This window comes from Rhopalosiphum maidis, chromosome 2 (genome assembly GCF_003676215.2).
Source record: "Rhopalosiphum maidis isolate BTI-1 chromosome 2, ASM367621v3, whole genome shotgun sequence".
Taxonomy (NCBI): Eukaryota; Metazoa; Arthropoda; class Insecta; order Hemiptera; family Aphididae; genus Rhopalosiphum; species Rhopalosiphum maidis.
This window is the reverse complement of record NC_040878.1, coordinates 92415932-92433778: the sequence shown is the minus strand read 5'-3', so window position 1 is coordinate 92433778 and position 17847 is coordinate 92415932. Positions and strand designations below refer to the sequence as shown.

Sequence of the window (17847 nt, the reverse complement as noted above, 5' to 3'; positions counted from 1 at the left end):
AGGTTTATTTCATTTCTTTACAGTTTTCGACCGTCACCCGAACACGCACGTGCCGCCGATCGGCGGCGCCGTGGCTCGAGGGTCTTGTATACGATAGGTGGGTAACTAGCGCCTGGCGCCACGGCGAGCTCGTAGTAGTATTATGTATTTCCGGTGCGCGACTGCGCCAAATTCACTGTCGTGTTCCCGCGGTCCCGCCAGACCGTTTTCCCGAGTCGCTTGATCGACGCGAATACTAAGTACACACATTACGTACAGTGTGTTTGATAGACGCTCGACAGACCACCGAGTGGTCCACATTCCCAGCGGCGGTTGTCTCTTGAGATTATCGGGTCGTTTCACTATCCCGTCACCACCACCGTGACCATAGTTCCACGGCTTCTTCAGTGTTTTTTCGCCGCCACACGCACAAGCTCCTTAGTCCTTGTCCTCTTCCCCCCCCATTTCCATTTAATTTTTATCGTCCTCGGAGGCGCTTTTCTTTGCTGGTTCGACTATCGCGCGTTTTAGTTGCACTTGGTAAATTCGCGTATTTTTTTTTTTTTATCCATTTATTTGTACAAATCATTTTTTAATAATTAATGTAATTCCATCATTTTATTCACCTCTAATTTTTAATAAATATCTCGGGTGTTATGATAATTAATAACAGTTTAAACTGTACTCCCATTACTAATTGAAAGATTTTCCCTGGTGGTGTTAATTGCATCATTATATTAGTTCAATCTCTCAATATAATTGTGATTGTTTGCATTAATACATTTTTTCTGGCTTTGTAAACACCAATATATAGTAAAATTGTTCATTTATAATAATTTTTGTCTAGTTTAAAATAGTGTTATTTTCATTGAAATGTCTAGTGGACAATTTGTTATCTGAGTCTCATGTAAATAATTTTTTTAAAGTTATATTTCTTGTAAATTAGTGTAACACATTTTACCAGCTTATTACTAGATACAAATAACACAAATGTCCATTATTCTATGTATAAAAAATTAAAAGTTAAATGTTTGATGAATTATTTAGCACATATCATATTGATAAGGAAGATGAAGTTTTTTCAAACAATAATTTTTGTTTTTTAATTTTCATAATTTGATGAACATAAATATTCAATTTTAACTTTTGAGTTTTGTAACATTACATAAATATTAAATTAAAAAATTGTTATACCTAAATAATTTGATTTTCTGGCTAGAATAGTGAAATCAATTCTATCAATTGTACATTTATTATACAATTAGTATATTTAAAATAGTATACAATTTGTCTGCGTTTGCATTTAATAAAGCATCTATTTCTATAAAATGTGTACGGCTAAAGCTATTGGTATAAGATAATAGATACATGAATTTTAAAATTGCTTAACACTGATAAATTAGAGCAGAATAGTATAATAATATATAATGATATTTTATATTAGTAATGCTAAAAATATTTATGACTTGGTTTAAAGTCACACCTGTTTAATTTATTTCTAACAATGTGTCAATGATAATAATTAATTACTATTTTAAAGTTTTATAAAATGCTTATTTATATGACATTTTAACTTATTTTTTTAGATCATGAAGCCACAAATGAAAGAACGATATCGAAAACAAAAGTTTTTGAAAAATTTAGGTCTACAACCTAATAAGAATACAAAGTATTTATTAATTTTTTTTAAACTCAATTCAATGGTTTTAAAAGTAATCATAAATAATTTTTTTTTAGGCCTGCAGATGATGAAAACGATTTCAATGTAAGTATGATAATTTGTTGTTAAATGTTAATGCTATATTTAGTCTTATATGTGTCTAAAATTGGTTTTGTAATTTAGATATGCGAAAGAGTATGTTTTTATTACTTTGATGATGATGCACAAGTGGTATGTCGAGGTTGTTATAAAAGTTTTAAAACATGGTTAAACTATCGAATGCATTTTAATACATTATTATGTCATACAACTGAAACAAATTATAAGCTAAACACTTATAATGATGTTTATAAAAAATACAAATTAAAGAAAGCTAAGACAAAGAAAAAAATTAATGAACGTTTAAGTGCTGCACAACTTATGGATTTGGAAACTTTGAACACTCGTAAAACAAGAAAAAGGTACAATGTCTTATACAGTAAGACTTCTGTTAACGGTCACCTCTATGTAATGGTTAGGTTTTTTGGTCCCATCAAGTGTTATATCATGTATTGTCACCTCTATAGGACGGTCATCTCTAAATAGTCATTATTTAATGGTCCCTTCGGTGACCGTTGTTTAGAAGTTTCACTATAGTTATAAATTGGTGTAAGATAAAATAATAATTGATATATTGTTATTATGTTATTTAGATGTTACAAAAACACTAGGGTAGTTGTTACTGTTTCAAAATCTTCATCAGACTCTGGTTCATTAAGTTCAGAAAAAACAAATGTAAAGACAATAAAGAAAGAAGCTGCTGAAAATCTTATTAGTAGTGATGAAAGTGTAGAGGAGTCAAAAACAAAATCTAAACCAAAACCAATTGGTTGCAATACTGTGCAAGTTCAAGACATTCCAAGTAGTACAAAAACTGTTATTCCTAATTCACCTCATGACAATCAGGCGACATTAACCATAAAAACTGAATGGAAAACTAATGACTTATCTCAGATTTCTTCAGACGATCATTCATCAAGCTCTACTCATAGTTTACCAAAATATACTCCCAAAAACAACGAGCCATTAAAATATCAGTATGTTTGTGTTATTTGTGATGCACAATTTTTGAGTAAATGTTCACTTACTATGCACCAAGTACAGCATATCAAATCTGACCGCAGTAGTTACAACGTTTTTATGGCTGCATTAACTCAATCTGCTAAAGTTTAGCCCATCAAATGTCATTTGAGTTATGACATAAAGGTAACTCTAATCCCTATAATGAAGTATCAAGTCCTATTTATTTATTTATTTATATAACAATGGTTTAACATAAACTGTTTGATACTTATGGTTGTACATTTTTAAGAAAATAACAGTTTTTTGTTTGTATCATTTAAGTTTTTATCATACGTGCATTACCATTAAATATCACAACATGTGACCATTGCCGTCTTTCAAACGTATATATTTACTTTTATTTGATTCCTATATTGTTTTTTTTATTTTAGATTAAATAATTGTAACCTTTTCCACATAATTAAATTGAATTTTAGAACACTAAAAGATATTGTTTGGTTAAGCTAAAAGAGTAATATAGAAACTAGTTGCATTATTGAGAATTTTCATGAATCATATCAAATAGTATTGAATGCAAGTGTATTTTTATTTATTTATTATTTTTTTTTGATTGTTTATCCGACAATATCTTAAGCTGCTTTTTTATGAGAGTTAAGTTGGTGATACTTTAATATAGGGCACTTTAAATTCTAAGGTTTGCTTTTTTTTTGTATAAAAAATTACTATTATTAACGTTTAAGATAATGTTTTGTATTTTCAGTGTACCTCACATAAAATAAATGAAAATTATTAAAATAATTTTTTTCTTTATAACAACAGTATAGAAGATATAGTTATCTTTTATACCAGGTCATTGTGTCATATTAGTTTATAATTAATAATATGGTTATTTGGTAACATATGGTTTATTATAGTAGTTTTAAATCATATTTGATGAATGGTTGAAGGAGCAAGGGCGTATTTTTTTGTTGTTAATTGAGCGACGGATGTCTTTATTAGGTGCTCAATGTGCATCTGCGCAAAGTTACTCATTATACATTTATATGTTTATGGTTTATCTGGATAATCACTAAATATTTGACAGTTATTCAATGAAACAGCTTTAGATCATTTATTATTTTTTTATAGGAAAAATGTGTTATGTATTTATTTTCCTTCAAATCTTAAATATTTTTTTTTAACATAACAATTGCTTTATTTTGTTTATTAGCGAGTATAAAATTAAATACAAATAAAATAATAGGTACGGTCGTCAATCGTTAGTCTTAATAATAAAAAATTATACAATTAGTACAAAATAACTAGGTATTGATTTTTGAATAAAATCAGTTTTGTATAATTTTGTAGTATAGTATATAGTATGATCTAAAATTCTGAGATACTATATAACACAATAACTAGCTGACAGATTGTAAACCAAAAGATAAACATCTAATAAGTAATTTCGCGCATGCCCACATCGAACACCTAAAAAGAGACGTCACTAATACAGGCAACAACTTTTCTTATGAAATATCAAGTATGGATATAATATTTTATTAATATGATCTAAGATACTAGTGGAGTAGTGAACTTCTATTTTGATTTTGAACAAAACCAATTAAAAAATCAAGGCTAATGTTATTTATCATTTAAATTAATTAATAATAATAAATTCTCTTAAAATGCAATACGTATTTAGTAGAGTTAAATCTGCATTTATAGTATTTACTGTTTATGTCACATATATGGAATATGAGTTATGACACTGATTTTTGTGATTTAGCATTATTCATAAGTAAAACTAGTTTCTTAACAGTTAAGTTCATCTATCTAAAATGTTATTATTGAAGATTGAAGGTATTAAATCTTCTGTTATAGAACGTACATAGTAAAACGTAAACACAAATCATAACACCGTAACAGTCGTTCCGCGATCAACATAATTACTACAGAAGTACAGACTATAGATAAGTATATGTACTATATTAAGGGGGCTGAAGCATACCATATTTTAAGGATTAGTGTTTAGGCATTTCATATTACATGTACATTTAGGCTATGTTAATGTGTGAAAAGTAAATGAACATTAGTGTGTGGATACTGATCCATTATCGCATTTTTCGCGACGAAATTTGAATTCCTAGATTTACGATAATAATCAAAATCAACAATGCCGTATGAGAATTCGTCTGAAAAAATTATATTATTATAATATTCATTCATAATATAGTCGCGCCGCACCCGCATCATAGAACATGATAAATAAATTAACAATTATAAATGAAAATAATTTACATAAAATAAAAATAGTAACCTAATGTGGATAATATTCAGGGCTCAGGCCCAGATTAGGTTAGAAAGCTAGGTGCTGAAAAGATTTCGGTGGACCGGTTACACTTGTTTAGTGGTGATCTTGTTATTTTATGATACTGATTAATTACTATTTAGTAGGTACAAACATTAGCAGAAAAAATATTCGAATCGAATTATTAAATCGTACAATATCAATAGCTGTAATCAAAACTTTGGGAATTATTGTGAAAACTCGGTAGGGTGATCTGATAAATTACCTATACGGCGTTGAAAATATTGTGAAAAATGCTATCGAATTTCGAAAATACTCTAATAGTAAAAAATTGGCAATTGTAAGTTATCGATATAGCCATACCTAAATATATTTAATCTTGATTCTGGATCATGTAATGCGTGTTAGTAGGGGGCAGTGTATAGTGGCAGTACTGCCACAGAATAGATTTGAAATTAAGTCTACACTGCAGTATTGCTGTATAATGTACAAGGTGATTTTTTAAGCATGCTCACCCCTTTATTATGCTTAAATAATGTATATATATTCAAATTCTGATTTTTACACAGTTTCGAGTTGTTGAAAAACAACGTTTTTATTTATAAATAGCATGCTTAAAAAATCACTTTGTATATATTTATTTTTAATAATTAATTGTATACAAATACATATTATATATAATATCATATATTTATTAGGTACATGTATATAGTTGTATATACTATATGAATTACCATGCCTTAAATTCAATAGGTAGGTAGTTATATTTTTGACGTGTTTACACTTTAGTGGTGACCGCTGGGCAGTGAGCATTTAATTTAAACGATCTCCATAGAATACACAGTGGCGGATTAATCTTCATGGGTTCACGGCGCTCTGAGGCACACTCAGTGTTTACAGCCCCCTTTTTTTTTAATACTATCCAAGGATCGTAATTTAAATGGGCTAACGTCGAAGAGTAATGGGTGATCGCCAATTGGGTATAGGCGCCCCGGGAGTAATAAACAGTAATGGTTCAATTTTTTTTTTTTTTGGTTCATTTTTTGAGAATAAAAATAAAATAACAAATTTGCCGCCCTAAGCTTAGTGGTTAATCCGCCACTGGGAATACATTTTGTCTAAAAATTATTTTATTCAATACAATGTAGTCAACAATGCACGCTAATTATTAGTAGTTCAGCTATTATTTGTTATTATTTGCTATTATTTTTTTATTTCACTTAATTTGTACATAATTGATATAGGTACAACTTTTGCGGGAGGGAATTAACAACCACCTAACTTACCCCCTGGATAAGCCACTAAATACTACAAAACTAGTAAAAAGGTACTAAATTATTTCTCATGATTCATATTTTTTTTTTTGTAGAATATTTATAATCAACGGTCTATGGCCTATGCTAACGGGTGGCAGTGTGACACTGTGGGTTCATAGCCATGCTACTGAATGCTTCCATACGATAATGAATCTGCCTTAGATCATACATCTGTTACATGATTTAAGCCGATACTAGGATAGTGTATTATGAACATTAACGCACATTGTTTTTATTTTGAAATTTGATATAAAGTCTAAGGTATGTAATATACAGGGTTCTTATGTTTTTTTTAAGATAAATGCTTTTCGCATGGTATAAAATTGTATTGTTTGTACTTTAATCAAAATAAATTGTTTATCAAGTTGGACATAGGAGTCTATTATTTGTAAACTAATTGCATTGAGTAATATAAGTAAATTATACTCTGACTAAATGTAGAAATCAAAATTTAGACTTGGTACACGTGTGTCACTGTGCGGTACTGCTGCGTCATCGTAATTATAGTGTACACACGTCCGTCGAATGGTGCGATGACGTCAGAATGAAAATAGATATATTATAGAAACGAGTGTCGGCTGTCGAGTGTACGGCAATAATTGTATCGAATATCGATACACTAATACACTATGCGAGGTTGAATGTAGATTCTGGTACACAACTATAATATAAACTTATAGAATAGTATTTAAATTTAATTTAGTCCTAAGAATACACTTGTGAATTAAAAGGAACTTAATAATGAATGTACATACAATGGTTATGGAAGTGTACAACTAGTATCTACAGCTAGTAGTTTTTGTATTTTTAGTTAATAGAATTAATTTTTCGAAGACAGGCATTATTAGGTACATCCTTTTATTGACCAAGTTTCTTGAGAGGACACTTTTTGACATATTTTGAGGATTTAAGAAATAATCCAGACAAATGTAATTATTTTTAAATTTTTAATGAAAAGTAAATTTAACTCACTTTGAAAAATTATTTATAATGATTAAGATATTGTTATTTTACATTTTTACATCAGGAATATTCCACTGTCCACTTACATGACAGTTTACCCCTACTATGTAAGAATTTTATTTATAACATACTAGTATACCACTGGGTCTTGTCATATGGTTGTTATTCTGAAAATAGATAAGTTTTTTTCGAAGTCTGCTCGAAATCAATATTACTACATGTTTGCCTCAAACCCTCCAAAAATTGTATACAGTAAAATTTATTTTTTTGGTAATAGTCGTTCTGAATTAAGCTCTGTGGTGAAGAAACTTAATTGGTACAGTTTTATGAAAAATTATAACATATATTTAATAATATACACGCATCAAAATAACATAGTTTAATTTAATCATCTAAAGTCCATAAATCATCCATATGATTGGATAGTGGAACAGAAAATGAAACAGGTTTTTCATATGTTAAGCTCACTTTTTGAAAGTCCGTCTTGTATTCTTCATCAATAATCTATTATAAAACAAAAAAAGTAAATAAATATATATTTGTTAAAATTAGACTGTTTAAATAGTAAAATTTACAAATTATAATTTAATAATAAAGTGTATACATTGTATAACTTAAGTTGACAGGTATTCATAACTTGCTTTAAAATAAAATAAAAAGCTTATGAGATGTCCTAGATAATGTTCTTAAGTTTAAATTTTCTAAAAGGTCATTTCACTTTAATTTGAGAAATTCATATGGTTATATACTATGTCCAGACTAAGAGCGCACCGGGCGGCCGACAAAAACAGGTCGAAACTTGCGCATGCATTCCCTCCACAGACAGCGTTGCCGCTGCCAAGGCAGTGCGCTTTTAGTCAGGACAGAGTATAGTCATTATTGTGAACGTACAATTTGGCATTTGCTATGTTGCGTGTGGATTAGAGAGAGATAACAAATATTATGCTAACATCCTCTTATATGTTCTACAATATTGTGTGTATAATATACTTATACTTTTTTTGTGGGACAAGATTAATTTTTAACACGTTCGCTGCAGGATGACGCCTTCAGGCGTCATTTATTCATTTATTTTCAATTACTTTTAATTTGATCAGCGTTGCATTTGAATTTTTTTTTTCGTCATTGTTGTTCATAGTATATTACTGTATAATATGTATGATGTATGTGCAATTCCTGTATCTCAAATTTTCAAACTCCAATAAGCGTCATAAAAAAAAACTGGGAAATTAGACCAGCACCCGGGTATGAGTATACAAAATTGAGCCACAGCGAATGTGTTAAAAAACAAAAATCTCGTATAGTTAACAATGTTATCACATACTTTAGAGTTAGTTTTTACTTACACTTTCATAAGAGTCATCTAATAATTCACTCATGTCCCATTCAACTTGTGGCAATTTTTTAAATAAAAAGTTTACAGATTTTCCCACTTTTGGTAGAATGTGTTGTTTTAAAGAGACAAGTTCCCATAATGAGCTGTTTAGTGCATTTGATTTTAGTGGATCTTTTTCTTCAAAAATATAAGGATCAGAACCAACTAAAACACAAAATTTTATTATTATTAAATAAGAAATATATATTGTACTTTTAAATGTGCAAAATTACCAACAGAATCGCTTTGGATCAATACTTTTAACGGTGGGTGTCTAATTAGTAAATTTCCTATAAATGCTGCCATAATTTGTATGTCAGTTGGTGGTGCAATCAATGAAAGTCTAGCCATGCGTTTGACAAATGCAGCAACCAGCAGTTCGGGTAAATGACTATAATAAATACATAAAAATAAAACTGAAATTAGATAATAAAGAATAATATACAAATGCATTAAATAATAAGTTATTTTAATACTTTATAAAAATGGTACAATTCAAAAAATAAAATCTGCAATCTTTTGCATAAATTTGGTATTTGTTTAGTATGTGACCTACCTGTATTACCGGGTTTAATAAGTGATCTACCAAAACGATTATTTATACTATTATTATAGGTATGGACAACCTATGCTTGCTTATCTGTATAATTTTATTTTATTAATATTATATAACTATTTAAGTGGTTTTTACCAATAGATTTTTCATTTAATCAACAATATTGTCAGTATATGTTCAGGCATTAATCTTAAATCGCGTGTGTTTAAAATTTTAAAATGTTAGCAGTTGAATTGTATGCGATTATTTCTTTTGAAAAAATTGTGTTAGAATTTTTATAAAAAAATAAACTATTACCACAGAATGACGAAATTAATTTATGCTATAAATGTCATGGTGAAACAAAGATTTACATTAAAAATAAACTATTAGCTATGGGTGAAAAACGTCAAAAAATGGGAATACAAAATATAAAGATACAAATTGATGAATCATTATTGAGAGGGAAAAGAAAGTATAACCGAGGAAGACTGTTGCTAGGTAATTGGCGTCATGACCAAGTACAAGATAACTCGGCAGACTCCAATTCTGACAGTGATCAAAAAAATCAAATAAATCTAGTTAATTCGCCTACATCAAGCAGAAATTATGGTCACAGACTAGAAGGACCTCGGGTATTTGAATTATGTAGCGAAATTAGAGATAATTTGGAACGAAGGTTTTTTGTTGTAGAAAAACGTAACAGAGAAACTTTAATTCCAATTATTGAAAAGAAATATTACCGGGTTCTATTATTATATCAGAAGAATGGAGAGCATATTCTTGTTTAAAAAATAGAGGCTATGATCATAGAACAGTAAACCATTCAAAAAATTTTGTTGATCCAACTACTGGAGCTCACACATAAGCAATTGAATGTTCATGGGGAATATTAAAAACTAAAATCCTACAAAAAATGAATGGAACATCAGCAAAAATGTTGCCACGTCTTTTAATTGAGGCATGGTACCGATCTATTAACAGGCAAGATACAATTTTATTAAAATTTTAAGGTGATGTACAAAAAGTGTATTGTTAAACATAATTTAAATTTTATGACATTTTTTTACACTGATATTTTGTTGACTGATATTGAATGTAATCTGTAATAATAAAATAACTTAATTTTATGATTTTTAATATGACTGTTTTTCAATTATTTGTTATTTAATTATAGATCCGGTAGGTCATGCATACTAAACGAATACCATAAATTTTACTTTATTTTGTTGATATTGCAACTTGTAAATTGAATGTAAAAACAAATATAAAAATAATTAAATATTAGGATTAATAGTATGTAATTTATTTATATTAAAATCGCATTAGTTAATTCTTAAAGAGAACACTACACATGCATGTTTTGTCTTTATTTTACAAACATATAACAATACAATATACCAAATTTAGATTAAGGTAAACCAACTTTAGGTTATTAACTTCAATATGAAAATAAATTGATCTATTGTAAAACGTAAAGATAAAAAATTATCTGTGTTTTTACATCATTTTTTTCACAATATTTTTATCTTTAAATAGTAACGTTTACATACTTTTGTTGTTACTATTTACCAATGTAAAAAAACTTAGTTTAGTTAAAATGTTTAGGTATAATATTACTTACGTTGAACGAAGAAATATATCAGCCAAATAAAATAATCTGGTTTTATATCGATAATTAAACATATCTGTTGTAAAAAAGTTGTAAAGCTTCCCATAAATATTTGGACATTCTCTATTTAGAAACAATTATAACAAAAAAAATAAATAAAAATATAATAAATGGTTTAACTTTTTGTTATATTATTTCAAAATTGAGATTACTTTTATTTTAGCATTCTTTCATAGTAAAGAATTATAAATTAAAAAAGGTAGGCGAGTGAACACCATTCTGCTATAGTTGGTACATTAGGTGTCTAATAATATAAAGATATAGATGATATCTTAAAATAAATCAAAAATGTTAAGTTCAAACTTAATTCAATTTTCTATTCAACACCACCATCACAGATGAACAGGCGGGGTTTGGGTGCTTAACCTCCTCCCGAAATATCAGGAACAAAAAATAAATTACCTACAAATGAATAATATGATATTTATGAATATTTTTTTCATCCCCCTCCCCCAAAAAATAAACTTTTTTTAAGTTGAATATTAAAGCTAGTTAATGTGTACATATACAAGATAAAAACCAAACACATCATTATAAAATGAATAATATTCTTTGCTCAGCTCAAAATTTAAAACAAAATGGGCATTGTAATAAATTGGCAATATTTTATTAGAAGTTTGGATAAAATGCATTAAAAATAAAAATAGCTCATATATCTATTAAACAATGGACTGTATATGATCAATAGTAAATACATTAAAGAACTAACAAAATTATAGTTTGTAAAATGTATTTTAAATTTCATATAAACAAATATGAAAATATTTTGATTTTAAAATAAATAATTTTCTGTATTACTTACAAATTATAATCCTTGACCAAAATAAAAATGCCTTGAAGGCCTAATATTGCAATGGGACCAGCTATAAAATTAACAAACAAATTGTTATCACTATAATATAATAAAGTAAAAATAGTATAAAAATATAAACATACGAGTATCCAATGAATCCATGAGAAAGTCTGCAGTTACCAGCGGATTATTTAAGTGCATTAACATTTTTTCAATCAACAATGTTAACATTTCTCGTCTTATTTTAATATTTGATAACATGAAAGGTTTCATATCATCCCAAACTACCGTAACCCATGTTTTCAATTGTTCAAAATTATATTTGAATTGAGGACGTTCTATCAAACAAATTCAGAAATTTATTAAGTATAATTAAATTATTTTTCAATATTTATATATATATACGATATACCTACTGTTATTTTTAAATAAAAATTTGTCATCTTCTTTTTTTTCAGTGGGAATTTTAATAAATCCTAAAAGATTTGTAAACATGTATACATTTGTTTTGTCTGTATTTAAATGTTGTACGATTGATGAAAAACATTCCCACGAGTAATAACAAAAGTCCAAATATTCAACATAATTTGTTAATAATTGTTGAAATTGTGACCATTGTATATTAGTAGTTGTAAGCATAGATGTGTAAATTGTCTACAAAAATATTTAGAAGTGGTATAATTAATTTTCAGTGAATAAATTTTATTTAATATACTCACTTTTAACTGATCAACAGGAAAATAATATTTCTTTTTCACTATTTCTCCAGTAGGACATTTATTTTCCTGTAAAAATTTTTCGAATAATTTTTTGAATTCTGCAACAGACCCCATGCTTAAAAGTCTTGGTTGAAATTTTGTTAGTTTATAACTGCAACAAAATTTAAGATATTATATTTAAAAAATATCTAAAAAAAAGTATATATTTAATCGTGGTTTAGCCATACATTGAAAAATGTATTACATGCTATAATTTATGTAACAACAATACTTATCGCTTACTTGTTGGTTGTTCGAAGATACACACAGAATATTTAAATATTAATACCTATTTATTATTTTGAATATTTTGTTATCAATGTACATTTCTATAAAATGATATAACCAATAAAAATTTTGAACCTCACGTGTATTGCCTGGGTAGAGTTACCAGTTCATCAATAAATGATAATTATTGTGTTATCTTATTATATTCAATGGTAGGATTCTGTGGTAGGATCAAGGTACCGTGGGTAGGATAAAGGTAAAGATAAATAATTTATGATAAAAGGTTAATTTTATAAATTTAAAAAAAATTATTGATTCACATTCAAGAATTGGATTGTTAATTGTTTATTGAGTATTTAGTTTGAAATGTTTGAATATGTATTATTTTACTGCCCAGTATAATATAAGAAGCATATTTTTGTTATTTATAACAAATTGTAAAATCATAAGGTGGTCAAAACGGTAACCGTTGATAAAAAATACTTCAGTGTTCTACGATAATATTTTCGCTGGTTTGGATACACTATTACCTGCCAATATGATTTTTTTAAAAGAATTTCTTACAAAATTTTTACTGAATGTCTGAATTTGTCAATTCTAAGCGGTTTTTAATATTGTATTGTATTTATTAAATTTAATAAAAATGTATCCTCGTACCCGATTATTGTGTTTGAGTAATTATGCAGGTGAGATAATTTAATAGATTTTTTTTTTCTATAAATCGCTTTCATTAAATGTTATGGACTTAATGTGTTTGACATTTTGATGCAGGGAAATTAACAGAATTTTGGTCAAATAGTAGTAGATGTATACACCAGATGAGTATAAAAAATATAGTGAAAACACCGTTGATTTGTGGTCAACCCACGGACGAATCTCATCCCCATTTAGTGATGAAGGGTGAAGTGAGTATTTAAAGAAACCACTGTGTAAAATGAACCTAATAAAATATAGTTTAAATAAATTATATATTTCAGCTTGTCCCCGGTATACAAAAAGAAGAATTTATAATTAGAAGGCGCAAGTTAATAGAATCTGTATTGAGTACAAGAAAAGATGTTTACCATGTAATTGTTATACCGTCAGCTGTTAGGCAATATATGTCTGACCATATTCCATATCCGTTTAGACAAAATACGGATTTTTTATATTTTAGTGGATGCCAAGAAACTGACTGTGCTTTGGTTTTGTGTGGTAATTCTGTTGATAACTTTACATCAACTCTATTCCTTAAGCCTTATGATCCTCAGTCTGAATTGTGGAATGGACCTAGTACAAGTAGGTGATTGCAATATACTTAACAGTTCATGTAACTGTTTAGAATATTTTGTTTGCAGAAGCTGAGTGTGCACCATCAATTTTTGGTGTTGATGATGGCAAAACATTACCACAGCTTTCAGAATTCATAATGTCTGAACTTAAAGGTCATAATAATTCTGTTCTATGGTACAATCAAAAACAAAAAGTACAAAGTATTGTTGATAGGACTGTTAATAATGCTGCTGCAGAAAATTCAATTTATGTGAGTTTATCTTAGGTAATTGACAACTGATCATTATCTTTTATTATTATTTTCTGTTATTTAATTAAATATTATTTATTTGTTCAAACTATGGGGTGTTTTGAATTTTATACTTCATAATATTTTTTTTTACAGTTGGATGATAGTTTGGTTGATCATTGTCACAAATTACGCTTGTATAAGTCATTAGCCGAACAAAGTTTAATGCGACAAAGTTGTCAAATAGCTTCTAAAGCGTTTATCAAAGCAATGATGTCAACAAAACCAGGGTCTACAGAACATGAACTCTATGCTAGATTAGACTATGAATGTCGAATGGGTGGAGCTGAATATCTTGCTTATCCTCCAGTGGTTGCTACTGGAAATAATGCTAATACCTTGCATTACATTGATAATAAACAAAAAATTAAGGATGGAGATTTAATTCTTGTAGATGCTGGTAAGATTAAATTAATATTCATGTACAATTTATTATGTACCATATAATGTTTAATGTTTATGTTACAGTTATAATTTTAATATCCATAGTTAATTTATTTAAATTTTAACGGTATTAACATTAATTAACCATATTTGATTAATTAGGCTGTGAATATCATGGATACTCTAGTGATATATCTCGGACATGGCCAGCAAATGGATGGTTTTCTGACGCTCAAAAGACTTTATATGAAGCTACTCTATGTGTTCAAAAAGAATTGATTGACATGTGTCAAGAACATCCATCATTAGATACATTGTATGAAGCCATGTGTTTTAAATTAGGAAAAGCCTTGGCAGCAGCCCATGTATTTAAAAAAAATGTTGATCCTTCAGAGTTAAATATGGTAAGTATTTAAAAATGATATAAATTATTTTATTTCAACAAAATGTAAAATACAGGAATAAAATAGATTATTGGTATTTTTAGTTGGCTCGTGCATTGTGTCCTCATCATGTTAGTCATTATTTGGGAATGGACGTACATGATATTGGTACAGTAAAAAAAAGTGTTAAGACAGAACCGGGTTTTATAATCACAGTGGAACCAGGTGAGTTCTGATATTCTAATATTTTCTTAAACCTTCCATAAAGTGTTTAACTTAACTGTTTACGATTATTTATTGTAGGTGTTTATGTAAGTAAAAATAATGTAAGAGTTCATGAAGAATTCCTTGGATTGGGTATACGAATAGAAGATGACGTGTTGATTACTGAAAATAGTATTGAGGTGTTAAGTAAAGATTGCCCTAAAGAAATAGTAGATATTGAAAAAATTATGTCTAAGCAACTCTAGTGATTAAAGTTGAGTTTGATTATTTTTAGTTGCTTATATTATGTTGTTGTTATACCTTATTATATTTAAGTCCTTTTATTTTTTTTTTTTACTACTTATTTAATGACAATTATGAACGAATTTTTAAAGTAAATGTTGGCTGTGCCCTGTTGAAAATAATATTATGTATAATGTATTAATGTTTATTGTGTTTACATTTTGTTGTACTTGTTAATCATAGATAATACATGTATTTGTACAACTGTTAAATACAACAAGTGTAAAAATTATTTACTTGTGTTTAAGATTTTTATTGTGAAAAATAAAAATATTTTAAACAGTTCAGTTTTCTTCAGATATTATTTATTATTATTTTTATTAGATTTACCATTTAAAATTTCACTTTATCATAGTCAATTACTAAATATTACTTAATATTTTATCTAACACATCATAACACAAATATGTAAAATATAAATAACTATTCAAAGATAAAAAAAATGTATATATTCAGTTATTTTAAAATGTATTTCATTATACTTGTGAATTGTATATATGTTAAATGGTTTTTATGCAGCATAATGATAACCATATACTTTGCAGTATTTAACATACAAAGATCAAAAGCTGTCCAAGTATGTTGCTGCTTTGTTGTTAAGTTATAAATATTTATTTATTAAGTATAAACAAATAATTATATTTTGGTAGGTCCATAGTACAGTTGTAAATTAAATATATTTAATAGCTAATATTTGATATAGGATACATAATAAGAATAACAATTTTATAAAGCAAGTACAAGTTTTAAGGTGCTAATGTGAATATGATGAATATATTTAATGCACTTCATTTATTATTAAATAGATTTTGATGTATATTGAAATGAACAATTACATCCTGTACAAAAACTAATTTGATGATAATATATTAATACGGTGAAACCTAAAATTATTAAATAATAATATAAATTATTGTAATTCTTGCATTGTGACTTTTATAGATTCTTTGTTTGATACATATATAATATATTTTTCAGAAATGTATAATCTAATCTATGAAGCAATTTATAATATTATATTATATTTTATATGGATTCACTTAAAATTATTGGAGTTATAATCAATTTAGAATTGCAAAAAGTCATTTGTCATATTATTCTTGATTTTCCGTGTTATTTGCTTGAAAACAGTTTCTAAAGTAAAGATTACTATGTGTCTCTGCTGGATACTACATAGATAGAAAAATGAACATCGCACTTAAAGAAGTAATTTTAAATACAATTATAATACATTTTTTTAGAGAAAATATCAAAAAATTAAATGTGTTTAAGAAAATAAACTAAAATACTAAATTTAATTAAATATTTAAAATTGTTGAGCAAATTTAGATGTACTCAAAAAATTATTTTGAATACAATGGTTTATTAAAATATACTTACAAATTTGAAACATCAATTAAGTTTGAATAGCATAGGATAATGTAAAAATTAGAACTCATAATAGGAAGCCGTTTCTATATGGGAGAGTTTTAAAATTTACATTTTTATTATTAACACAGCTCTAAATGCTTGAAATAATAGTAAAAAAAATAATAATAATTTACTATATGGCAAATAAAAATAATAAGTGAACACTTGTATCAAGGTAAGAGGAAATTTCAATCGCCGTTTAGAATATACCTCCAGTAGGTATACATCTAAAAAAGGTCGGCGTACGTTGATTCATTAGTTTTACAATTTCGCGTTTCTTTTTTTTTATTAACACAATAAAAAATTCTAGACAGATATACTCCCTTCAGTATTACAACATTACAGCAGTATCTTTAGACAGAATAAATACAACGCCCTCTATGCTGAAGCAAAAAGTAATGATATCACCATCAAAAATCTTATACTTCAAAAAAAAGACCACAAAAAGTCAGCCTATCAAAGTAGGGATATCTGCATGACTACATATTTGTCGAGTTTGTCTTAAGCCTTATTAAAAAGACATAGAAAAATAGGTACAAGATTGTACTTGGGTATCTATGTTTGGTGATTGGCTTAAATTAAATTATAACGCAACCAGGTAAATTGTTCAAGTAGATTAATTTTCAGTTATTATTATGTTCTTAAATAATTATTAGTGTCAATTTCAAAATATTATGAAACTTTGCTGTATAAAGATTATAAATGGTATTTAAAATAGGTATTATTAATTATAATAAAGCGAGTGATGAGTATTTTTAAATTACCTATCCTTTTTTTACACACGTTAAACTTGCTAAAAATTAACATACAATATGCAGACACTAATTTTTGAACTAGGTAAAGGTAATGAAGCTAAACATGAACTGCTGAACGTAAACTTGCTATGTTACCTACATATTTGTTAGATGGAAACAACAAATTTGAGCGTAGCGCCATCTTAAAACGATTTGACTCTAAATCTTAATCACCGCACA

General features: G+C 27.5%; 3 protein-coding genes across 5 annotated transcripts; 2 read left to right on the top strand and 1 right to left on the bottom strand.

The window, feature by feature from the left end:
* Positions 1 to 1529: 1529 nt before the first annotated feature.
* Positions 1530 to 3101, top strand: LOC113553859. Its single transcript, XM_026957412.1, has 4 exons — positions 1530 to 1648; positions 1717 to 1744; positions 1823 to 2100; positions 2332 to 3101. Exons 1-4 carry the CDS (start codon positions 1569 to 1571, stop codon positions 2849 to 2851), a joined length of 906 nt encoding a protein of 301 aa, XP_026813213.1. The 5' UTR covers positions 1530 to 1568; the 3' UTR covers positions 2852 to 3101.
* A 4133-nt stretch (positions 3102 to 7234) lies between these two features.
* LOC113551715 (nucleolar complex protein 4 homolog B-like) lies at positions 7235 to 12779 on the bottom strand. Of its 3 annotated transcripts, none has more exons than XM_026954127.2 (9): positions 12644 to 12779; positions 12362 to 12512; positions 12059 to 12296; positions 11786 to 11980; positions 11652 to 11712; positions 10802 to 10912; positions 8876 to 9033; positions 8614 to 8807; positions 7235 to 7771 (listed from the first exon to the last, which is right to left on the bottom strand). In XM_026954127.2, exons 2-9 carry the CDS (start codon positions 12473 to 12475, stop codon positions 7652 to 7654), a joined length of 1191 nt encoding a protein of 396 aa, XP_026809928.1. In that variant the 5' UTR covers positions 12476 to 12512; positions 12644 to 12779; the 3' UTR covers positions 7235 to 7651. The 3 variants fall into 3 exon arrangements, with proteins under 3 accessions (XP_026809928.1, XP_026809929.1, XP_028044398.1); XM_026954128.1 differs by having other exon boundaries at positions 7652 to 7771; positions 12589 to 12673; XM_028188597.1 differs by lacking the exon at positions 12644 to 12779 and adding an exon at positions 12606 to 12624 and having other exon boundaries at positions 7652 to 7771.
* A 209-nt stretch (positions 12780 to 12988) lies between these two features.
* LOC113551714 (xaa-Pro aminopeptidase 3-like) lies at positions 12989 to 15644 on the top strand. The gene is made up of 8 exons (XM_026954126.1): positions 12989 to 13314; positions 13400 to 13533; positions 13606 to 13906; positions 13966 to 14150; positions 14286 to 14589; positions 14736 to 14977; positions 15061 to 15181; positions 15260 to 15644. The coding sequence occupies exons 1-8, from the start codon at positions 13272 to 13274 to the stop codon at positions 15424 to 15426; spliced, it is 1497 nt and encodes a 498-aa protein (XP_026809927.1). The 5' UTR covers positions 12989 to 13271; the 3' UTR covers positions 15427 to 15644.
* Positions 15645 to 17847: the final 2203 nt, after the last annotated feature.